The sequence below is a fragment of the Phocoena sinus genome, chromosome 11, assembly GCF_008692025.1.
Source record: "Phocoena sinus isolate mPhoSin1 chromosome 11, mPhoSin1.pri, whole genome shotgun sequence".
Lineage (NCBI taxonomy): Eukaryota > Metazoa > Chordata > Mammalia > Artiodactyla > Phocoenidae > Phocoena > Phocoena sinus.
Genome location: NC_045773.1, coordinates 103209410 through 103229375, shown reverse-complemented (window position 1 = coordinate 103229375; position 19966 = coordinate 103209410). Strand labels below are relative to the sequence as shown.

The 19966-nt window shown below is 58.9% G+C and overlaps 1 protein-coding gene across 1 annotated transcript; it reads left to right on the top strand.

Moving 5' to 3' along the window:
* The first annotated feature begins 15116 nt into the window (after window positions 1-15116).
* Window positions 15117-19763, top strand: FOXF2 (forkhead box F2). Its single transcript, XM_032649835.1, has 2 exons — window positions 15117-16633; window positions 19597-19763. Exons 1-2 carry the CDS (start codon window positions 15478-15480, stop codon window positions 19761-19763), a joined length of 1323 nt encoding a protein of 440 aa, XP_032505726.1. The 5' UTR covers window positions 15117-15477.
* Window positions 19764-19966: the final 203 nt, after the last annotated feature.

Sequence of the window (19966 nt, the reverse complement as noted above, 5' to 3'; positions counted from 1 at the left end):
TGATTTTCAAAGTATGAATCTTTCATCTACTTAACGACCACAAGTAAACTCCCCCTTCAACTTTCTCGAAACCCGGCACTCGACTCTCATCTTGGCATCATGACTGCCACCTTCATCCTTTCAGTCAGAGCGATATTCCCCCACTCCTCCCCGGGCATCCGGAGCTCCAGACCTGCACGCGTTGCCTACCACAGTCGGAAGAGGGCTGAACTTGATAAGAATCTCCTCCAGTCGGCCACTTACCCATACCAATCCCACAGCCAGACTTGAGTGCCTACGGCATTTCGGAATAACGTGCCTCTGTGACCAAAATGAGAAAAAAATCAGCATATCTGCAAACATACACCACTAGGATGTGAGCGCCTCGTGGAAAAATGGGGGAAGATGACAGCCAAAAGCTTTGGAACCTGCTGGGCTATACTGTAAAAACCTGGCAACGTCACGTGATCGTGACAGAACGGTGGCTCTCTCTGGGGGCGGCACCTAAAAGGAGAGGAGCCCAGAGGCAGGCTTGATGACCGTCTGTCTGTTACTGCTGCATCTGGTGTCCCCAGCAGCTCCCCTGGAGCGGAGCAACCCGGTCTTCGGTACTCTCGACATCCCGAGATCACTCCTCACGGCCTTTGTCTCTGCCGCTCCGTCTGCGGACCTTCCCATAGCCGTCTCCTCCGGGTCATCAGATCCCAGATCAACGATACCCCCAGGTCCCCCGTGGCCGACCACCTACCCGACGTCCATGTCTCAGGTGCATCACCCTGTTATATTATCACCTCCGATACCGAAGGGGGCGGAAGGCTCTTGTGGCAAAAGGATTATTTTGATCTGAGTATCTTTAAGGAAAGGCAGACACAGGAGAAGCTCTGAAAACCTGGCAGAGGTCGCCCTCAGGAAGGGCTTTGCATTTATTAGGGAATCTCCATTTGTCAGTGTCTCCCTCTCTGTACCAGAGAGCCGCCGAGGACTCGGAATCACGGGAGACTCTAATCACCTGAGAGAGCAGGGACTTCAACCTCCGAAACAAGCTCATCCGCGTTTGCCCGCTTCTCCTGATGAGCCCCCGTAACCGACTCCTCCAAACCTCATCACCTTTCTGTTGTTTTTAGCTGAAGATGGTGTTAAAGCGGAGGCTTGGCCGTTTCAGGGAGCGACTCCGTTTTCCTGGGTCTCTCCCATGTATACAGCACAGGATATAGACGCTTGTGAAACTTGTGCTTGTTTTCCTCTTGTTAATTTGTCTTTTATCGCAGGGGGGTTTCAGCCACAGAACCTAGAAAGGTAGAGGGAAAATCATTTCTCCTCTCCTTCATTACCACCAGAAATGTTCCCTTATGTTAATTTGCTTGTGGTCTGTCTTCAAACACTTTTCTCTATCTGAAAGGTTGTCTGGTACATTTGTTGGTTGTCTGTCTCCCCGAACTTAAGCTTTGAAAGCAGAGACCTTGACTGTCCTCCCCTGAGTGTTTCCCCAGCACCTACGAAAGTGCCTTGCACAGAGCATCACTCAAAAATGATTTTGGAACCAAGGGATGAAATGAGAGCTCTAGGGCCTGGCCGGCCCCTCCCCCTCCTCTGCTCTCCTCTGGGGTCATCCTCTTCTATCGTGAGTGCACTTCTGACAAGGAGCCAGGGAAGTCACGAGATGGTCACAGGGGTTCCAAGCAGGCACCCTTATTTATCATCTTTACTAAGCATCCCAGGGAAGGGCTCCAGGTGCCTGAGGCTGACCCCATGCCTGCATGGGGCCAAGCACAGGGGACAAGTGATACAGACAGGCCTGGGCCTGGGGGTCCCAGCTGTGTGGCTGCCCCGGGCCAGCACCAAGTGGAAGAAGCAGGATGCCTCAGGGATATGGAGATGCTGTCACTAGTAGGTAGAAGGGAGAACAAGATGCCTGGCACACAGAGAAACAAATCTAGACAATTCTCTAGATAACGCAAAGGTTTTAAAACACATTTTTCTCCCATTCTCCAATGTACTGCTGTCTTTTGAAACTCCCAGTTATTAATGAAAGTGTCAACCTGTTTGACCTCAGGGTTTACTTTTCATCTTCCAATGACTCCATTTTCCTAGTTTCAAAGGGCGAAGATGTGTTTACCTCTCTCCCACTCTAAAGGATTAATGGGAGGTTAATAGACATTAACCTAAGTTGTTCACCTTCTCTAGAAAAGACAAAGTGAATAGCAAGGAAATACAATGCAAAAGGGAAATTTAGAATCTTTTAAAATCATGTAAATTTTCAAAATTTAAACCTTTCCTTTAAGTAGTATTTAAAGCTTTAGGAAGCAGTTTACAGGAAGATGACGCAATGAGCTTCTCATAATCAGAAGTGACAGAAATTACATCGACTGAAATTCCACTTTTAACTCAAGATATGAAAGTAAGGTGCCCTATGTCCTTTCATCAGAAACGTGAACGAAAACTAGAAAACTGCACATAACATAGGCCAGGAGAAATATTTCTAAGGGGTGTTACCTACATTGCCCAGCTCTGATCTTTCCACTGTAGTGACACCCAAACCCCAGACATCAATCAAATTGTGGCCTCGAAACAATTTCCTAGTTAGAACGGGGTCGGGAATATATTATAATGAATTCAAGATACCCCAAATTACCTATAATTTTCACATTACTACAGACTTATATTTGCTGCTGTTGGAAAATAAAAGCCCCCCACCAAAAAAAAAAAAAAAAAAAAAAAAACTTACTTTCCAGTCATACTTACCTGCCAGATGCATCTACATCTTTCCTTTTCCTTTCTATTAAATCCCTACATCCATAAAACGCACAACAAAGCTTTTTTTTGTAACTGACTTACAAATAGAAATGTCTTCAGGCTCAGCCCTTTTCTAAGAGCCCTCCATCCACAGCCGTTTTCCACAGGTAGAAACCACAAAAGGAAAAGACGTTTATTACATTCGGTCCTCACTGGGCTCAGCAGGGCCCACTCCCTCTGCCGGATGCCAACACACACCCTCCACCTGACCAGCAGCTGACCGGGACCAGTGAGGCTTGACCCTGCCTCCCTGGAAAGTGCTCTCCACAGAGATCTGCCAGCCCTGCCCCTCCACTACATCCCTCCCCGACACCAGCCCAGACCCCCCAGTGCATTCTGTCCTCCGACTCAGATGGTCTCACAGAGGCCCCGTCACGCCCAGCCTCCACCCCAAATCCTGTCTTCCCAGCGGGCCTGCTTAACTGCCCACAACCATTTCGTCCTAAGACCTGGGTTCTGGAGTTTGGTTTGTATTTCCACGTCCCAAACAGCGTTTCCTTTCCGTGGAGGGAGCAGTGGGCGTTCAGAGCTTCTTTTGCTGAATGAAAAGTTGACAAATGGAAACAACTCACTGTTTTCCAGATTCTTAGCATATTTTAACTCCAGAGACTTGAGGATGGAATAAGTGACTCGGACCCATCAAGTGGGTCGTCTCTTTCAAAGCCCAGAACTGCGCGCAGCTGGGTCTCTTTCTGCCACGCTGCCGACACCCCACCCCATTCTCACTCACTAGATAAAACCAAAGGGGCATTTGCTTTTTCCAAAAATATACCATCCCTCCAATGGAAAATAAAGTTCTGAATCTATCCTGGGCCTGCGTTGATGAGGAAAGTCCTGTGAGCCTTACAACAGAACAGACAGCAGAGTGATGTGTGAAAAGACCGCAAAGCCACCAACCTGGAGACGAAACTTTAGCTGTGAAAGCCAGTAATGAAAAGAAGGAAGAAAACGACCCCCGGGAAAGAAAAGCTATTTTGTGCCAGATCGTTTTTAAGAGTAAGTTACCTGCATGATTTATTTAAATGGCTATTAAGCTGCGAAGGTGTTTATATATGTAAAATATGCATATTGGAAGAAGTCAGCTGGGAGCTTCACCCTCTAGAGGGAAAACCCAAAGTTCGTTACCAGCCGTCGGTCTACCGCAGAGAAGCCTGCACACCCCAGGGGCCAGGGATTCTAAAAAGGCCATTCAAGCCACAGGTGGACCCGCGTTTCTCCATTTCCCTGTCCTTCCGCTTTTCTTCCCTTAAAAAAAAATTCTTACAGAATTTGCATTTGATGAGGTTCAAGAGGTCACTTCCCCTCCCCTCTCCCGCTCGGTCAGTGGAGCAGCCACGTCCGGGCCACCCTCAGCGCCGACAGGAGGAGGTTTTGCGCTCGGACCGGCCGCCCTGCGGGCCGCTGCGCCCCCGGAGAGGCCACGCTGGTCCCGAGCACAGGCCGACAGCCAAAGAGCGGCCCTGTCCTGTCCGCCTTTTCCAGGCAGTATCTGGAGACGGTCCGACACGGAGAAGGCGCGGCCGAGCATCCGACGGGGACACTTGGAAGGCGCGAAAACGAAAACGCTGTCTCCGCTCACCATCCCCGGCTGGGCTGCTACACTTGTCGCCCTCCGTGCCCCGCGATGCTGTGCCGCTCCCACCCGAGGAGGCTCCCTCCCCTCTGGGGTCGCAGCGGCGCACCGCCCAGAGCGCTGGCTGCCCTGAGCGGCCGAGGCGGGGACAGGGGATGCCCCTCGAGCCCGACGCGACCGCGGCCCCGGATCGATTGTGGGGCTGGGCCCGCCGCACCTGCTCCGCGCGCCGGGCTCCGGGCTCCGGCCTCGCGCCCGCTGCACGCGAGCGGGCCTCTGCGTCCCTCTTCTCCTGGCTCCGTTTCCAACTCTTCATTCTGTCTGTACCTCGAAAGCTAAAACGAAGCGCCGGAGTTGGGGCGGTGCTGGGACAGGCGCAGGGGCCCAATCGTCCCTAGGCTCCGCGGGCCGCGACGGGAGGTCGCTGGGAAAGCAGCGGGGCCCGCGGCCACGCGGGGCCAAGGTCAGCGGGTCTGCGCCGCGCATGCCAGGCCCGAGGTCGGCTGCGCGCCCTCTGCGTGCGGCGCGCTGTTCTAGGCGCTCGACTGTCTGAACTCGTTTAACCCTCCCCGAAGCCCTGGGGGGCAGCTGTTATTCCATCCCAGTTCTAGAACTGACGAAACTTAAGTGCACAAGGTCACGTAACTAGTAAAAGCAAGCTGTATGCGGAGGGGGGAGATACGTAAAATTAAATGGGCAAAATAGCATTTGCGACCTTAGTAAACATTTAATATTAGTTTTTCAAACTGCAGGTTACATGTTCCGAGTCAAAGCTGCGAGAGCCTAACGGGGTAGCGCGGCGTAACCGGGGCGAGAGACCCCTCACACACGCCGCCAGGGCGCTTGGTTAGGCTGGACGGAGGGGGTTCTTCGCCCGCCTCGCCGCCTCCCACAGGACTGGCCAGAGCTTGCGCCTCTTGCAAACGGGAAATGGGGCGGAATGGAGAAAATTTCCGTGTAAAACAGCAAACGTGGACGGCGGTTTGCCGTAGACCCTGGCCGGCGAGGAACCCTTGCCGCCCGTGCAACAGCGTGCTGGTTAGTTTTCTTTCCGCGCTTCTCCGTTTCTCCGTGGGCTCTCGAACCCGAACCTCACACCAGCCGTCTGAGGTTCCGCCGACCCCCGGTGAGCGAGTCCAGGTCCCACACACCCGGGCTGCCGCGCGCCTGGCGTTATTACTGGGGCGCTTTGCGTTTCTGCGAGGCACACTTTCCTGGGGACAAATGACGCTCTACCCTCCTCGATCGAGTGAGCTCCTCTGCCAGAGCTCAGACACACACACACACACACACACACACACACACACACACACACACAAACCGCGCCCTGGTCTCCTCAGTGCCCCGCGCCAGCCCCCAGGCACCCACCCACCGTGCTGCGAGGGCGCTCTCCGGCCCGGGTGCTGCGAAAGTGTAGGATCCCTCCAGGAGCCGCGTGATCTGGTGCCCGGGAAACATCCCCCCACCCGGGGAGAATTCGCCCTCGGCGGTGAAGACACGGAACCCCAGCCACAGCCGGAACACGCCGGAGAGCAGAGACCCCAGCCCGCAGAGGCGGGCTTAAACTGGTAGACAAAGACCCACCTTTTCCTTATTAAGGACCCAACCAAACGTGCATGTAAGAGATCGGTCAGGGAAGGAAAGATCCCAAGGACGCGCGAGGCTTACAAAGTACATTCACACAGTGCTGTTGTCGGATGGGGCCGAAAATAACCTTATAAATGTGTATATTTCAAATTGTTAAAGGTTTTCTTTTTACAATTTTTATTTCATCTTTATAGTCACTGTGGGAGGAGGCCCTTTTAAAATTATTTTTATTATTCCCATTTTAGGAAAGAGAAAGAAAGAAAGAAAGAAAGAAAAAGAAAGAACGAAAGAAAAGGGAAGGAGGAAAGAAAGGAAGGAAGGAAGGAAGAAAGGAAGAAATTGAAACTCATAGACTTATCCAAGGTCACCTGGAGCAGGTACAATTGTCAAACAAAATCTAGGGCCACCTATGACACCACATCGCTGCTCCGGCTACATTGGGGGTTGCTAAGAACAAAGGTAACGTGTATGGTTTGGGGGAGCAGGAAAAATCAGACAAATCAACTAACAAATATTTATGAAATATTTGTACAGAGTCCTGGTACCGACTGGGCGTTGGGGATAGGGGCCAACCAGGGCTTCCTGGTTCACTCTCCCCCCTCCCCCGGATCCCTTCACACCCCAGCCTAGTTCAAAATCCTCCACAGGCACTTTCAAACCAAATGAAAAAGTCTTTCCAGGCTGGCCACTGTCTGGGTAAATGACTGGAAAGTACTGTATGGTCCACAAGGATAAACATACACACACATACATCACAAGGACACGTGTGACCTTGCAATAAAATGAATTCTGTACGTAGGAGCTGGTGAACGTGTGGATGCAGCGTGGGGGTGACGCTGGTGACTGCACAGACGAGCGCCCCTGCCACAGCTTGCTCCAAAGCACACACCCAGCCCCAGTGATGGAGGGAACGTCCGTCACCTCCTGGCAGCTCCAGCAGGCAGGGAAAAGCCAAGAAACTTGGGGCTGGAAGTCACTTGGGGGGAGTGGGCAGCAGGATAAAGAGTTGTGCTTATAAAACACACATCCAGAAGCAATGTCCCGGCCCTAGTTCCAGCTTCCCTAAGGAACTGTGCTTGTCGGCACGAAAATATAATTTTAGGTATGAGAGAGCCAGAGCCGGAGGGCGTGGGGAGGAGTAATAAGGTGCCTTTTAAAAACATGACATCTGTATTTGCCCTGAAATAGTTCAGCAAGAAATGAAAACAGAGATACAGAGAAGAGATAAATGAAGCGAGTGTGGCAAAATCTTGATAACTGTTAAATCCAGGTGATGGGTATACAGCCCTCCACTTCTGTGCATTATGAAACTTTTAGTACGAAGAAAAAATATAAAAAGAACAATAAAAACTCAACCTCTTCATTTTATTGTATGTAAGGTATATCTGAATACCGTTCATTTTTAGGAGTTTTAAAATAAAAGTCAGACTACATGGAGAATGCCTTCTTATCTCCTATAAAGTGTAGCTCCTGAGTCGGTGTCGCAGAGGAAAGGCCAGTAGGGGACATCTTGGTCTCTGGTTCCAAATCCAGCAGCCCTGGCCTTTCCCCTCCCAAGCCCACCACTACCCTGCCTGTTACCCCACCTGGGTATGCAGCCTGCCCCAAAGGACCCCCAAAGTTCCCTTCTATGTTGCAGACTTCCGCCAGGACAAGTGTAGGGTGCTTTCCTTAGTTAAAAGGAATGAGAAATAATAAAGGCAAAAAGTTGTCTTTCTGTCACTGTAGACCCAGAAGACAAGAGATGGTCTTGCAGCCTCTTCGCGGCGGTCCAGAGTGGAAAGCACTTCCCCAAACCAAGAGGCTGGCTTGTCCGGGTGCCCGGCCGTCTGTCTGTCGTCCGTTTTCTGCTAGACCTCGGCTCCCAGAGCTCCAGGCAGGCTGCAGACAAAGACGCCGCCCCGGCCACTTGCTGGCTGTGGGAAACCAGAAGGGCCAAACCGAAGCCAGACTTTCTTCAGCAAGACCCATGTTTGCAAAGGAGGGCGCATTTCCGTGGAGGGGGTCCCAGGCATGCGACTGGCCTCCTTCTATTTTAAGGGCTGGAGGGGTCGGGAAAGCAGGGTGTGTCCTAAGGTGGCCAACGGAGTCCGAGGTGAGCGAGTATATCTGCAGGACTCAGTCCGCCTGGGGCCGGGCTGCGGGGACGGGGCGCGCGAGGCGGGTTAGGGACCCGCGGGGACCGCGATTCCCGAGGGCCTGGCGCCACCCAGCGGAAGCGAGAGGAACTCCCGCTCTTTCCACGCGGGCGCCCAGGAGGAGGGGAGGCCAGCCCGGGACCGAGACACCAGGGACTTTCTTGGACGTCTGGAGGGTGACACTCATTGACGGCTCCAGAAAACCATGCCTGGCCTTCCCGGCTCACCCCTCTCACCAGCAAGGACACCGTGGCCCGAGACTCCGTTTGCCCTGAACCCCGAGATGAAAAGCGCTTTCCCCTCAAATGCGAACCACCCACAGAGATGCGCTCGGGTGGACGCGCCCTGGAGCCGGGTGTGCGCTGGCCTTGCGCTGCCGGCACAGGGCAGAGTCCACGTGGAGGCAGGGACGATCAGGCCGCGTAAATCATCTAGAGGGATTTTTGGCCTGAGTCCCTGTTTCCGAAAGGTTGCGGGATGGCTTGGACGTTGATTATATAGCGTTCCCTTTTCAAGTGCGCGCCCCTCCCCATCGCAGCCCGTCTGGTGTGCGAGGATTGTTTGAAAGGAAGGAAGCATTCTTGAAGTGGCGGGTGATGGATCGTCTAAACCCTTCTGGGACGTTTGGGGCGGGGGTTTGAAGGCAGCTCATCAATTAAGACCCCCCTGGAGAGAGGGGGGCTGGAGAACAGCCCCCCACCACGCAGCCTGGAGCCCTAGGCCTGGACCAGAACCTCCTGGCCAAGGGGGAGGCGGGGAGGGGGTCCCGGGCAGGTGGAGACGCCTCACCTGGACCGGCCGACACCGAAGCCCTTCAGGTTGCACGGCGGGGGCGCTGCAGGGTGATTGGGGGCGAGGGGTGACGGCAAAATGGCTGGTGGGCTCCCAACACCAGGACGTCAGGGCACAGGGTGAAAAGCGGCCCCTGGGATGCTCTACTTTGACTCCTCCGGCTCCTACGCCAGCGCCTCAGGTGCCCTGCTACATGTGCCTTCCCTTGGTAGAGATTTCTTTTCGAACCCCAACCCAAAACTGTCCGTCCACCTTTCCCAAATTGGAGGAGGGAGATGGGGGGGACGCGTAAAGATGACTCGGGTCAAACCATTGGAGGCTGGATGGGCTGGGAACCCCTGGGACCAAGCCTCAGCCAGGTCGCAGCCTCTTCCCTCCCGTGGAGCTGCAGCCCTCAGAGATGTCCGTCTCAGCGCCCTCTATGCCCGCCTGGAAGAGAAGACCGCCCTCGGGTTGCTACGGGAAACCTGCAGCCGCTCCCTCCTTGGGAAGAGGCGAACCTCGACAGCAAGGTGGGCCTGGGGAGGCGGCCTTGGGGCCTGTCTAGGCGCGGCCTCGGGTGCTTTCCCGGCCCCTCAGTCCCAGCACCAGCGAGCACTCCCTCCCGCTCCCGCGGGCTTCCCAGGCGACAGAGGGTCAGGCCGCCTCCGCAAAGGACCGACCACCAGGCACGGGGGGGGGGGGGGGGGGCGGGGGGGTATGGGGGATGGGTTGGAGGGAAGGCTCCCGAAAGGCAGCTCCTCCAAGGCGGCGTCTGGGCGCCCCGAGGTCCCGAGTCGGGCTCTGGGCGCCGAGCACGTTTTATTTATCCCTGCAGAGGATGCTGGAGGACAAAAGAAATATTTGGACGTCAGAGCTGATTTATATTTTTGGAAGAGCTACGTTTCCTTTTCTGAAGAGAAGCGAGCGCGCCCCATATCCTGAGCGCAGCGGGGAGACAGGAGGGGAGTTTTGATGCTCCAGGAAGTTCATCCATCGCGGCTCGGGCCCCGCGGGGTTCGCTGCCCCGGGGAATATTTATTTATTGGAGGGGGTAGGGCAGGAGGGGAGGAGGCGAGCCAGACGCGAGAAGAAAGCCCGACTCGGCCGGTTTGGGACCCCCAGGGCGCCTCCAGGCCCGCGGACCCGCAGCCGGCCGGTCTGGCCTCTCCGTCGTGGCGGGGTGCGTCCGAGGCGCGGCCTTGCGACCTCTGAGCGCGAGCGTTTGGTCGATGCCTCCGCAGCCCTGGGCGGGCACCCTCCTTCCTTCTGCTCCCGCCAGCCGGGCCTGCCCAGGGTGCCACCCACCTTCTTCCCGAGCTTGGGAAGCAGAAGCGGGGCACTCCCAAGGGGGGGCTGCAGAGCAGGGGGCCAGCAGGGTGGGCGCAGGGGAAGGGACTTCGAGCTCACGGTGCCTTCGGGCTCACTCCTAAGACACAGCCTGGCTCCACGGTTTCTGTGTCATCAGCGGGGGTTCCCTTCCAGCAACCCAAGCCACCTCACGGCGGTCCTGCGGAGGGGCACCCCACCCACACTTGTTCCGCTTTTTTTCTCCCAAGACTGGGAACGGGTGGGACAGGCTTCCCTAATTTTCCTTCGCCGCTGGAAGCTGCCTGTTAGGAGTGGCCGTCCCGGCCATGGAAACCCTCCTCGCAAGCCCCGGCCTTCATAAACGCAGCCACATAAACGCAGAAGGCTGTCCACGAGGCCCAAGGCCGGTCCACTGCAGAGCCGAACCGGGGAGACGGGCCGGCTCCCGGGACCACCCCCCAAAACGCGTCTCCCAGGGTAGGAAGCTGGGCCTTGAAGCCCGGGCGGCGCAGAGGTGGGAAGAGGTGCGGCCTCCTGGGAAGGGGCTTTGGCAGGCTGGACCCCTTTTCGCCTCTCCAGGCACCGCCGATCCCGCCAAGAGGGTGATCAAGTCTGCCCACTGCCAGGCGCAGGGGATCTGGGGCCCATCCGCGGATCTCTCAGGAAGGTGGCTATAAAAAGAGCCCTGCCCGGAACACAGGCGTTGGAGAGCGGAAGAATCTATCTAAATAAACATTTGGAATTGGGTGGCTGCTTTCAAACCCGGAGGTCTGGGGCCTCTGGACCGAGGAAGGTGAACAGACGTCCACAAGGGTGTAAAATTCCCGCCGTTACCGCTCTGGCCCAGGTGCCCTCTCCAAGCCCGCCCTGGCGCCTCCTCCTGGCCTCGCGGCCGCGGACGCATTTTCTGTTATAAATAAGCATCTCTAGCTTGGCCTCCGGGGCGCTTCCCCACACAGGCTCACCCCCTAGGCCTCAGCATGCAGTGCCCACCGCTGTCTGGAAAGGCCTCTCGACACACACGTTAACTTTGTACCAAAGCACAGACTGGACAGGGCGGCCGCTTTGCGTCGGAGTTCTGCTGGGCTGGGGAAGGAAGGGCGGCCGCGGGGCCAGAGGTGCCCGCAAGGGGAGGCTTCAGAGGGCCGCCAACAGGGTGGGTCTCTCCAGTGGGTAGCTGGTTTAGTCTAAGCCATTTCGTGTAAAACCCACGCGGCAGGGTAAGCACGCTAAGAACATAAGACGTAAACCGCAATAATGAAGAGATTTCCTAGAATAAAACGCCGATTACAGGACAAAACCTGAGAAACCCAGGCTTCCTGAAGTTTACATTCCCCTGTGCTGGAGCAGGGGCAGGACCTTGGGGTTTGCAGCAGAAAGGAATCCGCGGCCCAGATGGAGACAGTCTACCCGAGGGGTCAGCTCAGGGTATTTCTGAGAAATACAGGGGCACCCCCCCCCCAGTATTTCTGGTTAACTGAGGAGCGCCTGGCCGGATCTGCAGTCATTTTAAGGAACCATACCTTTCCTTCCCATAGGAAAGAAGTCAAGATTTTTGTTGTTTATAAGACAGTGAAAGTCAATCAGGAAGAACTCCGAGACAGGGCAGTCCCCCGAGCAAAACTATTTCACAGACAATCACAGCTTTTTCCTTCTCAACCGTCTCCCACGCAGAAATTCAGGTATTCCTGCCAGGGACAGAGAGTTTGACATAATCGGTTATCGTGTGCATTCTCACCCAGGAGATCTGTAGTAATTAAGACAAACTTCTGAGACTTTGTTTTGCTGCCCCATAGTGGAAGCAGCAGTGGATGGAGACCCCAGCCCTGAGCTGCAGGCCGGCTCTGTCACTTGCCCACGTGCGACTTTTGGCAAAACCGTCTGACCTTTCTGAGCCTCGGTTTCCTTATCCCTAAAGGGGAAGGTACCGAGACCACGTGGCGGTCCCACGATATGAATGTAAAAGCTTATGCCCGTGAAATCTACAAGGAACACATTTCTAGACTTGAGGGGTCTCTGCCAGGGGAACAGTTTCCACAGGCAGAAGGGGGGTCTCTGAGAAAGTGGTCTGAAAAAGGGCCCCTTCCTGCTCAGATAACTAAGAAGGGCACCGACCTCCGGACAGTCCTGGAGTACAGGGCAGCACTAAGACCCCTGTGGAGAGGGGCTCCAGGTCTGCAGACCTGCTCTCCAAAGCCTGCTGCCTGTCCAGGACCTGCCTGGCCTTCTGGAAGGCTGCCCAAACTATAAGTGGGAATTTCTTGCAAGTTCAGAGGGTTTAGGTAAAATGGATACCACCGTCACTTGGATGGGAAGGGAGATTTTTAAAACCCTTGATCACTGAATCAGATAAACTGGTAGAAACTAAAAATGTATAGAGTTTTCGGGTTTTAATGAGTATCTGTGGACCCCCTAAAATCCCAGGCAAATTGAGAATATTTTTCTTCTGGAGGAAGGCTCCACAGCTTCCATCATATTCTCAAAAAGACTGGAAACTACTGGTGTGTAAGGTTATTACTAGCCCTGCCTGGATTTTAGGGTCAGTGCTTTTTATTCTTCACTCTCTGGGTCTTAAAACCGTTTAGGGCCTGAGATCCAGGCCCTAGAATTCCCAGGTGCAGAAAATCAGAGAGGGTCCAGTGCCAGCGATATGTCCACTTGCTGGATTTTTCCCAGACCCAGTGCCCACCACCCCCATCTCCAAATGAGATGATTGCCTTCCTGGTCCCTCTGCTTCTCAGCTGGGCCAGTTCTCTTCCCACTGCTTGCACGCACACACACACACACACACACACACACACAGAAGTCTGTGTCAGGGGAGCTCCTCTCAGATACTCTGTTCTCCTCACTCCAGTTTCTATCGCATTTCATTATTTAGTGAACACACTCTATTTATTGAATACTTCCACTTCACTTATAATTAAGTTATTCCCTGTAAAATGACAAAAGGGGTAAGAGAAAAAAATACCATGAAATTAATGGGGCCCTATCAAAAAGGAAAAAAAAAGCTCACCAGTCACTCAGAAAGGAATTCTTAGAAGTGGAAACAACTGCAAACCCCCTTCCCCAACTCAACCAAAACATCCCATCCGGAAAAGAGCGGCTTGTTTCTTTTTTCTATTGGAAATGAGCAGTAAACTGAGTTCATTTGGGCCGTGTTTTCTTAGCTGACTCGCAGCTACAATCAAGCCATTTTGGGACACATTCCCATGTAGGTACCAGGGGTGCTCTGGAGGAAGCTGTCGACGCCTGTTCAGCTAATTTAGGTTTTCTTTGTCTAATTACACTGGAGCTTAGGGAAAAGGAGCCGGGCTCAGGGCAGTAAACTGACACTCGGTCTCTGTGTGTGGTATCCAGGCAGGGTTTGATGGAAAAAAGCCTGCTTCCACTCAACTTCAGGTCACTGTCTGGGGCCAGCCCAACCCAGCCCCCAGCCTCCCCCTCGCACCCCTCGCACCCCTCCCTCTCCTGCCCCACCGGCACACCCGGCCAGAAGCAACCCCAGCACTCCTGGGCACGCAGAGCGGGTGCAGCCCCAGGGCCTGCCCCGGGCCTGTTCCACCCGGGGGCTCCGGCTGCCCCCCTCTCCAGACCTGGCGCCCTCTCCCTTTCTCCCCGCCCCCGCCCCGACTCCCCAGCCTGCCCAGCGCGCGCGCTTGCACCCCGGTCCTTTCTGAGCAGCCGCAGAGGGGCGCCCGGCCCCGCCGCCCCTGTGGTCCGCGGTTCACAGCACCTCCCCTGGGGGCCTCCCCCATCAGCCCCGTGCGGCCCCGGAGGCTCCCAGGCCTCCTGTTCTCCTCCCACTTCCAGCCCCGTCCCTGGTCAGACGACGTTTCCTTGCACGTGTAATCCAATAACTAACTGTCCGGTCTCACCGGGAGTGATTCCTCCGAGGGCACATCCTCTCTCCCAGCCTGACTCTCACTTAGATGGAGAGGACCCAGGCACACTGGGTGGGGTGTCGTCCCACGGAAGCCAGCCTCGAGATGGCAGGCACGCTTGGGTGGGCGGCACGGGGCCTGGGGGTGTAAACCCCGTGACAGCTGCACACCCCTTCAGGACTGAGTACAAATACAGCTATCTCACTCCTGTCACTCAGCGCGGCCTTCTTTCTGCATTTCGTACAAAACATCAAATGGCAAACGGAAAGGAAGTGGAAACAAATGCAAACAGGAGTCCTATTCGACCACGTTTCCAGGGTCTCTAAAAAGGAGAGTCTTTAAGGAGCCTGGCCTCTGCCCTCTGCTAACAGCGGTGGGAGCCCGCAGGCCCGTCACAGGAGAGAGGGTTGGCACGTTACCTTTGGGCGTCGCGGGCACCCCGGCGTGTGGCGGAGGCGGCAATGTCTAAATGAGCTGACAGACGGTGTCAGTGCGGGCGCAGGGGCAGCGGCTAAGGAGGTCTGGCGGCGGCACCCGCGGCAGCACCACTCGGCCGGCCCAGGACCGGCCGGGGGGAGGACGGGGAGGAGAAGGAGGGGGGGAGGAGGGGAAGGAGGAGGGGAAGGGGGAGGGGAGGGGAGGGGAGGAGAGGAGGAGGGGGAAGGGGGGAGGAGAAGGGGTGGGTCCGCTCCGCCAGGGGCGGCTGGCTTTGGGATGGGGGGCAGGGGTGCTGTCCGGGACTAAGAGAAGGACGATTTCCTAAAGTCTAGGGGGCCGAGTTTTGCGGGGCGTGGTGGGCGTCTTCCCGTCACAATGTGAGTCGGCCTGCGATCCCGCGGTTTGAAAGGGGGTGGGGGGGGGAGACGGAGAGCATCCGAGAGAGGAATTAAAAGGCCGAGGGGGACCCCGGAGAGCGAGGAGAGAGATAAGCGAGGGAGCGGGCGGCCGGCCGGGGGGGAGGAGTGAGCGCCGGCCCAGCGCGCCCTCCCCGGGGCGGTGGCGGAGGAGGGGGCAGGGCGGGGGGGGGGGGGAGGAGGGCGGCGGGGGAGGGCGCGGGAGGGAGGAAGTCCGAGAGACAGAGCGAGCCGCGCTCCTGAGGGGAGACGTCGGGCTCGTCCCCGGGGTCCCGGCCGCGGTCCCCGCTCGCTCGCGCAGCCGCCCGGCGCCCGGCCGCTCCGGCTCCGCGGCCCGGAGGCCGCCGCGCAGGCCGGGCCCGAGGCCCGGGGAGGGATGCGCGGGGCGTCGCCTCCGGCCCGCGGCCGCCGCCAGAAGCCCCGGCGGAGCTGAGGGAGGCGACGGCGGAGCGCTGGCTCGGAGCGGCCGCGGCTGCAGCCCGGGCGGCGGGCTAGGGCGCCCACCGGGCCTCTGGGTCGACCGCGCTCCCGCGCCTTCGCGCCCGGCCCCGGGCGCGCCCCCGCCGCCGGGCCCCGCTCCCGGGCCCCCGATGACCTCCGAGGGCGGGCCGCCGCCGGCCCCGCTCCGCCGCGCCCGCAGCCCGGGCCCCGGCGCGCTCCAGGCCGCCCTGATGAGCCCGCCGCCCGCCGCCGCCGCCGCCGCCCTGGAGGCCGCCTCGTCTTCGTCGTCGTCCGCCTCCTCCTCCGGCGCGGCCGGCGCGGCCCCGAACGCCTGCAAGAGCGCGGGCGGCGGCGGGGGCGCGGGCGGCAGCGGCGCGGGCGCCAAGAAGGCGAGCTCGGGGCTGCGGCGGCCCGAGAAGCCGCCCTACTCGTACATCGCGCTCATCGTCATGGCCATCCAGAGCTCGCCCGCCAAGCGCCTGACGCTCAGCGAGATCTACCAGTTCCTGCAGGCGCGCTTCCCCTTCTTCCGCGGCGCCTACCAGGGCTGGAAGAACTCCGTGCGCCACAACCTCTCGCTCAATGAGTGCTTCATCAAGCTGCCCAAGGGCCTCGGGCGGCCGGGCAAGGGCCACTACTGGACCATCGACCCGGCCAGCGAGTTCATGTTCGAGGAGGGCTCGTTCCGCCGCCGGCCGCGCGGCTTCAGGCGGAAGTGCCAGGCGCTCAAGCCCATGTACCACCGCGTGGTGAGCGGCCTGGGCTTCGGGGCCTCGCTGCTGCCGCAGGGCTTCGACTTCCAGGCGCCCCCATCGGCGCCGCTCGGCTGCCACGGGCAAGGCGGCTACGGCGGCCTCGACATGATGCCCGCGGGCTACGACGCGGGCGCCGGCGCCCCGGGCCACGCGCACCCGCATCACCACCACCACCACCACGTCCCGCACATGTCGCCCAACCCGGGCTCCACCTACATGGCCAGCTGCCCGGTGCCCGCCGGGCCGGGGGGCGTCGGCGCGGCCGGGGGCGGCGGCGGCGGCGGGGGCGGCGGCGGGGACTACGGCCCGGACAGCAGCAGCAGCCCCGTGCCCTCGTCCCCGGCCGTGGCGAGCGCCATCGAGTGCCACTCGCCCTACACCAGCCCCGCGGCGCACTGGAGCTCGCCCGGCGCCTCGCCTTACCTCAAGCAGCCGCCCGCCCTGACGCCGGGCGGCACCCCCGCGGCCCCGGCCGGCCTGCACACCAGCATGTCCACCTATTCGCTGGAGCAGAGCTACCTGCACCAGAACGCCCGCGAGGACCTCCCAGGTAACGCGGGGCCTGGCCCGCCGGCGAGTCGTCGCCTCTAGGCCTCCCCGCTCTGGGTGGCCGAGGCCCAGGGGAAGCTGGCACCCTATGGGGGGTGGGGTCGGGGTCACTGGGCCTTCCCCGACAGGCTTGGCCCCTGCCGGGCCTCCAGAATTTTCACCCCGAGGAGGATGGAGTCAAGTGCCTGTGTCCTCGGGCTCTCCGAGTGTCCTCACAGACTGCAGGGCTCCAATCTCAGGCCTGACTTAGCTTAGGGGGAAGCCTTGTGGCCTTAGGGGACCTTGGCCAAGGCACTGTGGCTGCTTTCTTGTGTCGTTTTTTCGAATTGGTTTTGCTGTGCTTTCACCCAAAAGTACATGTCCAGAAGGGAGATGCTCGGTACCTGCCGTGTGCGTGGGGAGGGGCTCCGCTGGGCGAGGGTTGAGAGGAGGGGAAAGGAGGGAGGGACGCCAGGAAAGCAGAGGAGTTCCAGGACCCTGCACAAAAGGGAAGTGTTGCCAGGGAGGAGAGGCGCCAAGCGGTGGAGGAGCCTCCTGCCTCCCCCAACGGTGGACCCAAGTTGATGACACATGGGTCCGGCCTAGGCCAGCAGGACCTGGGGCCCGCAGCGAGGCTCCCCTGAGAAACGCCTGCCCGTTGGGCGCCCCTTGTCGTGTTGATGGTGTAAATTGTGTTGGTTGCAGATTATGAAAATTTATTGACTCGCCCAAGGCGGTGAAAGGTGGGAGGGGACAGATGGGGGTGGAGGAGGGAATTTGAATATTTAGCCAGGTTTATGGGGACAGTGGAGATAAACCCTTACATTAACCCCTCGTAGGCAGGCTGGTCTGCCCGGCAAGCGGGGGCTCTAGCTGACACCCGCCCCGATTAGAAAAGCATTCGCAGGACGACGACACCTACATTACATGTTCGTGCATCGGTGTGGGGCAGAGCGTCAGGGAGAAAGGAAGTCCAGAAATGGGCGAAAGATGTTGGTTCCCTGGACGGTGAAATTTCCCAAATAGGCCTTTTAAATGCGGGTCTCAGAGGTTAACTAAACAAAGACAGTCTGGGCAGGACCACACCGGAGAGGATTTTAGCCTGACTTAACCCACTGAGAGCGGAGTCTTGTTCAGTTTTATGGGAATTTCAACAAGTAACCAACACAGACGACCCTCCCCTCTTATTGTTTTTTAATCCCCCTGGGACGGGCTGTCAATCACCTCTGAGCCCTGGCGGCGCGCTCTGCGCTCTCCCGCCCATCCGCTCCCCTCCCGGCTCCCGGCTCCGCGCTCTCGCCGCCCTGCTCAGCCGCAACCGGGACTCCGAGGCGGGTCCGTGAAACTTCCGCGGCTGCCGTGAAACACTTCCCTCAACGTTCAGAATCGCGCAGAAAGAGCCTTCTGACCGTTCTGTGAGGCCGCCCTCGCCCCACGCCACACACCGGGCGCACGCACGGGTCCCAGAAGCGCGGGGACCCGGGAGCACGACTCTGTCTAGAGGAGAAGCGACACTGCCTCGCCGGACCCCCGGGAGCTCGCGCGCCCTCCGGACCGAGGAGGCCATGGCCCGGCCGGGACGCTCTGCTTCTCCCCAGCCCCCAGCCGTGCTCTGGCTCCCGCCCCCTCGAACCTCTTCCCCACGGGGCTAGCTGGCGTCTCCCAGGCCGGGCCGCGGCCGACCGAGAGCCCAGGGCCCCTCGAGGAGCGGGGAGGCCGAGGAGGTCCCCCGAGCGCGCGCTCCCAGCACGACGCCTGCGCGGCCCAGGCCCGCGTGCTCGGGGAGGCCCCTCGGCCTCTCTGCCTCCTGAGAACCTTTCAAGAAGGAGCTGGGCTCTTAGGTCCTTCGGTCCCATCAAAGCGCCGGGCCCGCCGGCTAGAGATGCGGGAAGCGCCACCGCGAGGTGCTTTAACGCGGGGGTAAGCGCACCTGCGCGGCAGCGACGGCTCACGTCGGGGCGCGCGTTTGGCCACAGTCGGTGTTGCCGGGCGCTGATCGCGGGGCCGCCCGGTGGCTCAGCGAGCGCTGGATGCGGCCGGGCGAGGCGCCGCGGGCCGCTGGGTAAGGTCTTCGCGCGCGCGGAACAACCCGGCCCTGCACCCGCGTGGGCGGGCGGTCCCCGCCGCGCACGCGAGACTAGAAAGGCCTCGGGGAAAAGGGCCCAGCCCAGCCCAGCCCCGAGAGAGGCCCGGGCCGGGAGAAGCGCGGGGCCCAGCGAGCCGGAAGCCCAGTCAACTGCGCCCCCGGGCCGGAGGCGCCGAGAAAGCAAAAGCAAAAGTCGGCTCCCGGAGTGGAGGCCTGGCTCAGGCCCCGGGAGAGGCTGCGGGCCGGCCCTGCTCTCCCAAAGGCTCCCCCCGCGGCAAAGGGGCCGCAGCCGAGCTCTCACCCAAGGGCAGGCCCTGCTCCGGGGGTCCCGCTTTCCTCGAGGCGCGACCCACAGAGATGCGCGCGTTTGTTCTCGGCCTTTCTCTGGCCTTGGGATTGTTTTCTGTCACCCCCCTGGTGTGCAGAGCCTGCTCCTCGGGGCCGGCTAGTTGGTTGGGAAATAAGGCAGGGGGGCTCGAAACCAGAAGCGAGGGAGACCGTGGTGTTTCGGGGGCAGGGGCTGGGCCTTAGCAGCACCGGCTGGAGCCCGGCGGGCAGGGACCCGGCGCAGGGCCTGGGGCCAGGGGCTGTTAGAGCCCCGCCCAGCCTCTGGGAGTAACAGACACCCGGGCACAGAGAGCCTGGCCTCGCCGGGACTGTGCTCTGCGGCCCCGTGTAAACCAAAGGAGACCCCAAACCGGGATTCCAGAGTCGTCCTTCAGTTTGAAACTCTGAGAAGCTTCTGGGGCTGGGTTTCCTCTCCCAGTTTTACCGCAATAGACAAAAAGACAGGCCAACCCCCTTGGAGTCAAAAGTTGAATTAAGTTTTCCAACATTATGTGCCCTGTCCTCTGCGGAAGAAACGTTTCTGAAAAGTTTTCTTTTCTCCCTCCTTGCAGTGGGGCTGCCCCGATACCAGCACCACTCCACGCCGGTGTGCGACAGGAAGGACTTCGTCCTCAGCTTTAACAGCGTCTCCTCCTTCCACCCCTCGGCCAGCGGCCCCTACTACCATCACCACCACCACCAGAGCGTCTGCCAGGACATTAAGCCCTGTGTCATGTGAGCGGAGGGAGGGGCGGGGCCAGGCCCTGTCGCCCCTGGGGCGAGGCTGAGGTGGACTCCCAGAGCAGCGTGGCTGCACGTAGCACATCGGTCACTTAGCCAGAGTCCCCGGGCCAGGCAGGCATCCTGCACTGATGTTTGTCTGCCGTTGGCAGAAGGACAGCCCCAAGGTAATGCCCCGAATTCGTGCAGGCTCCCAGAGAA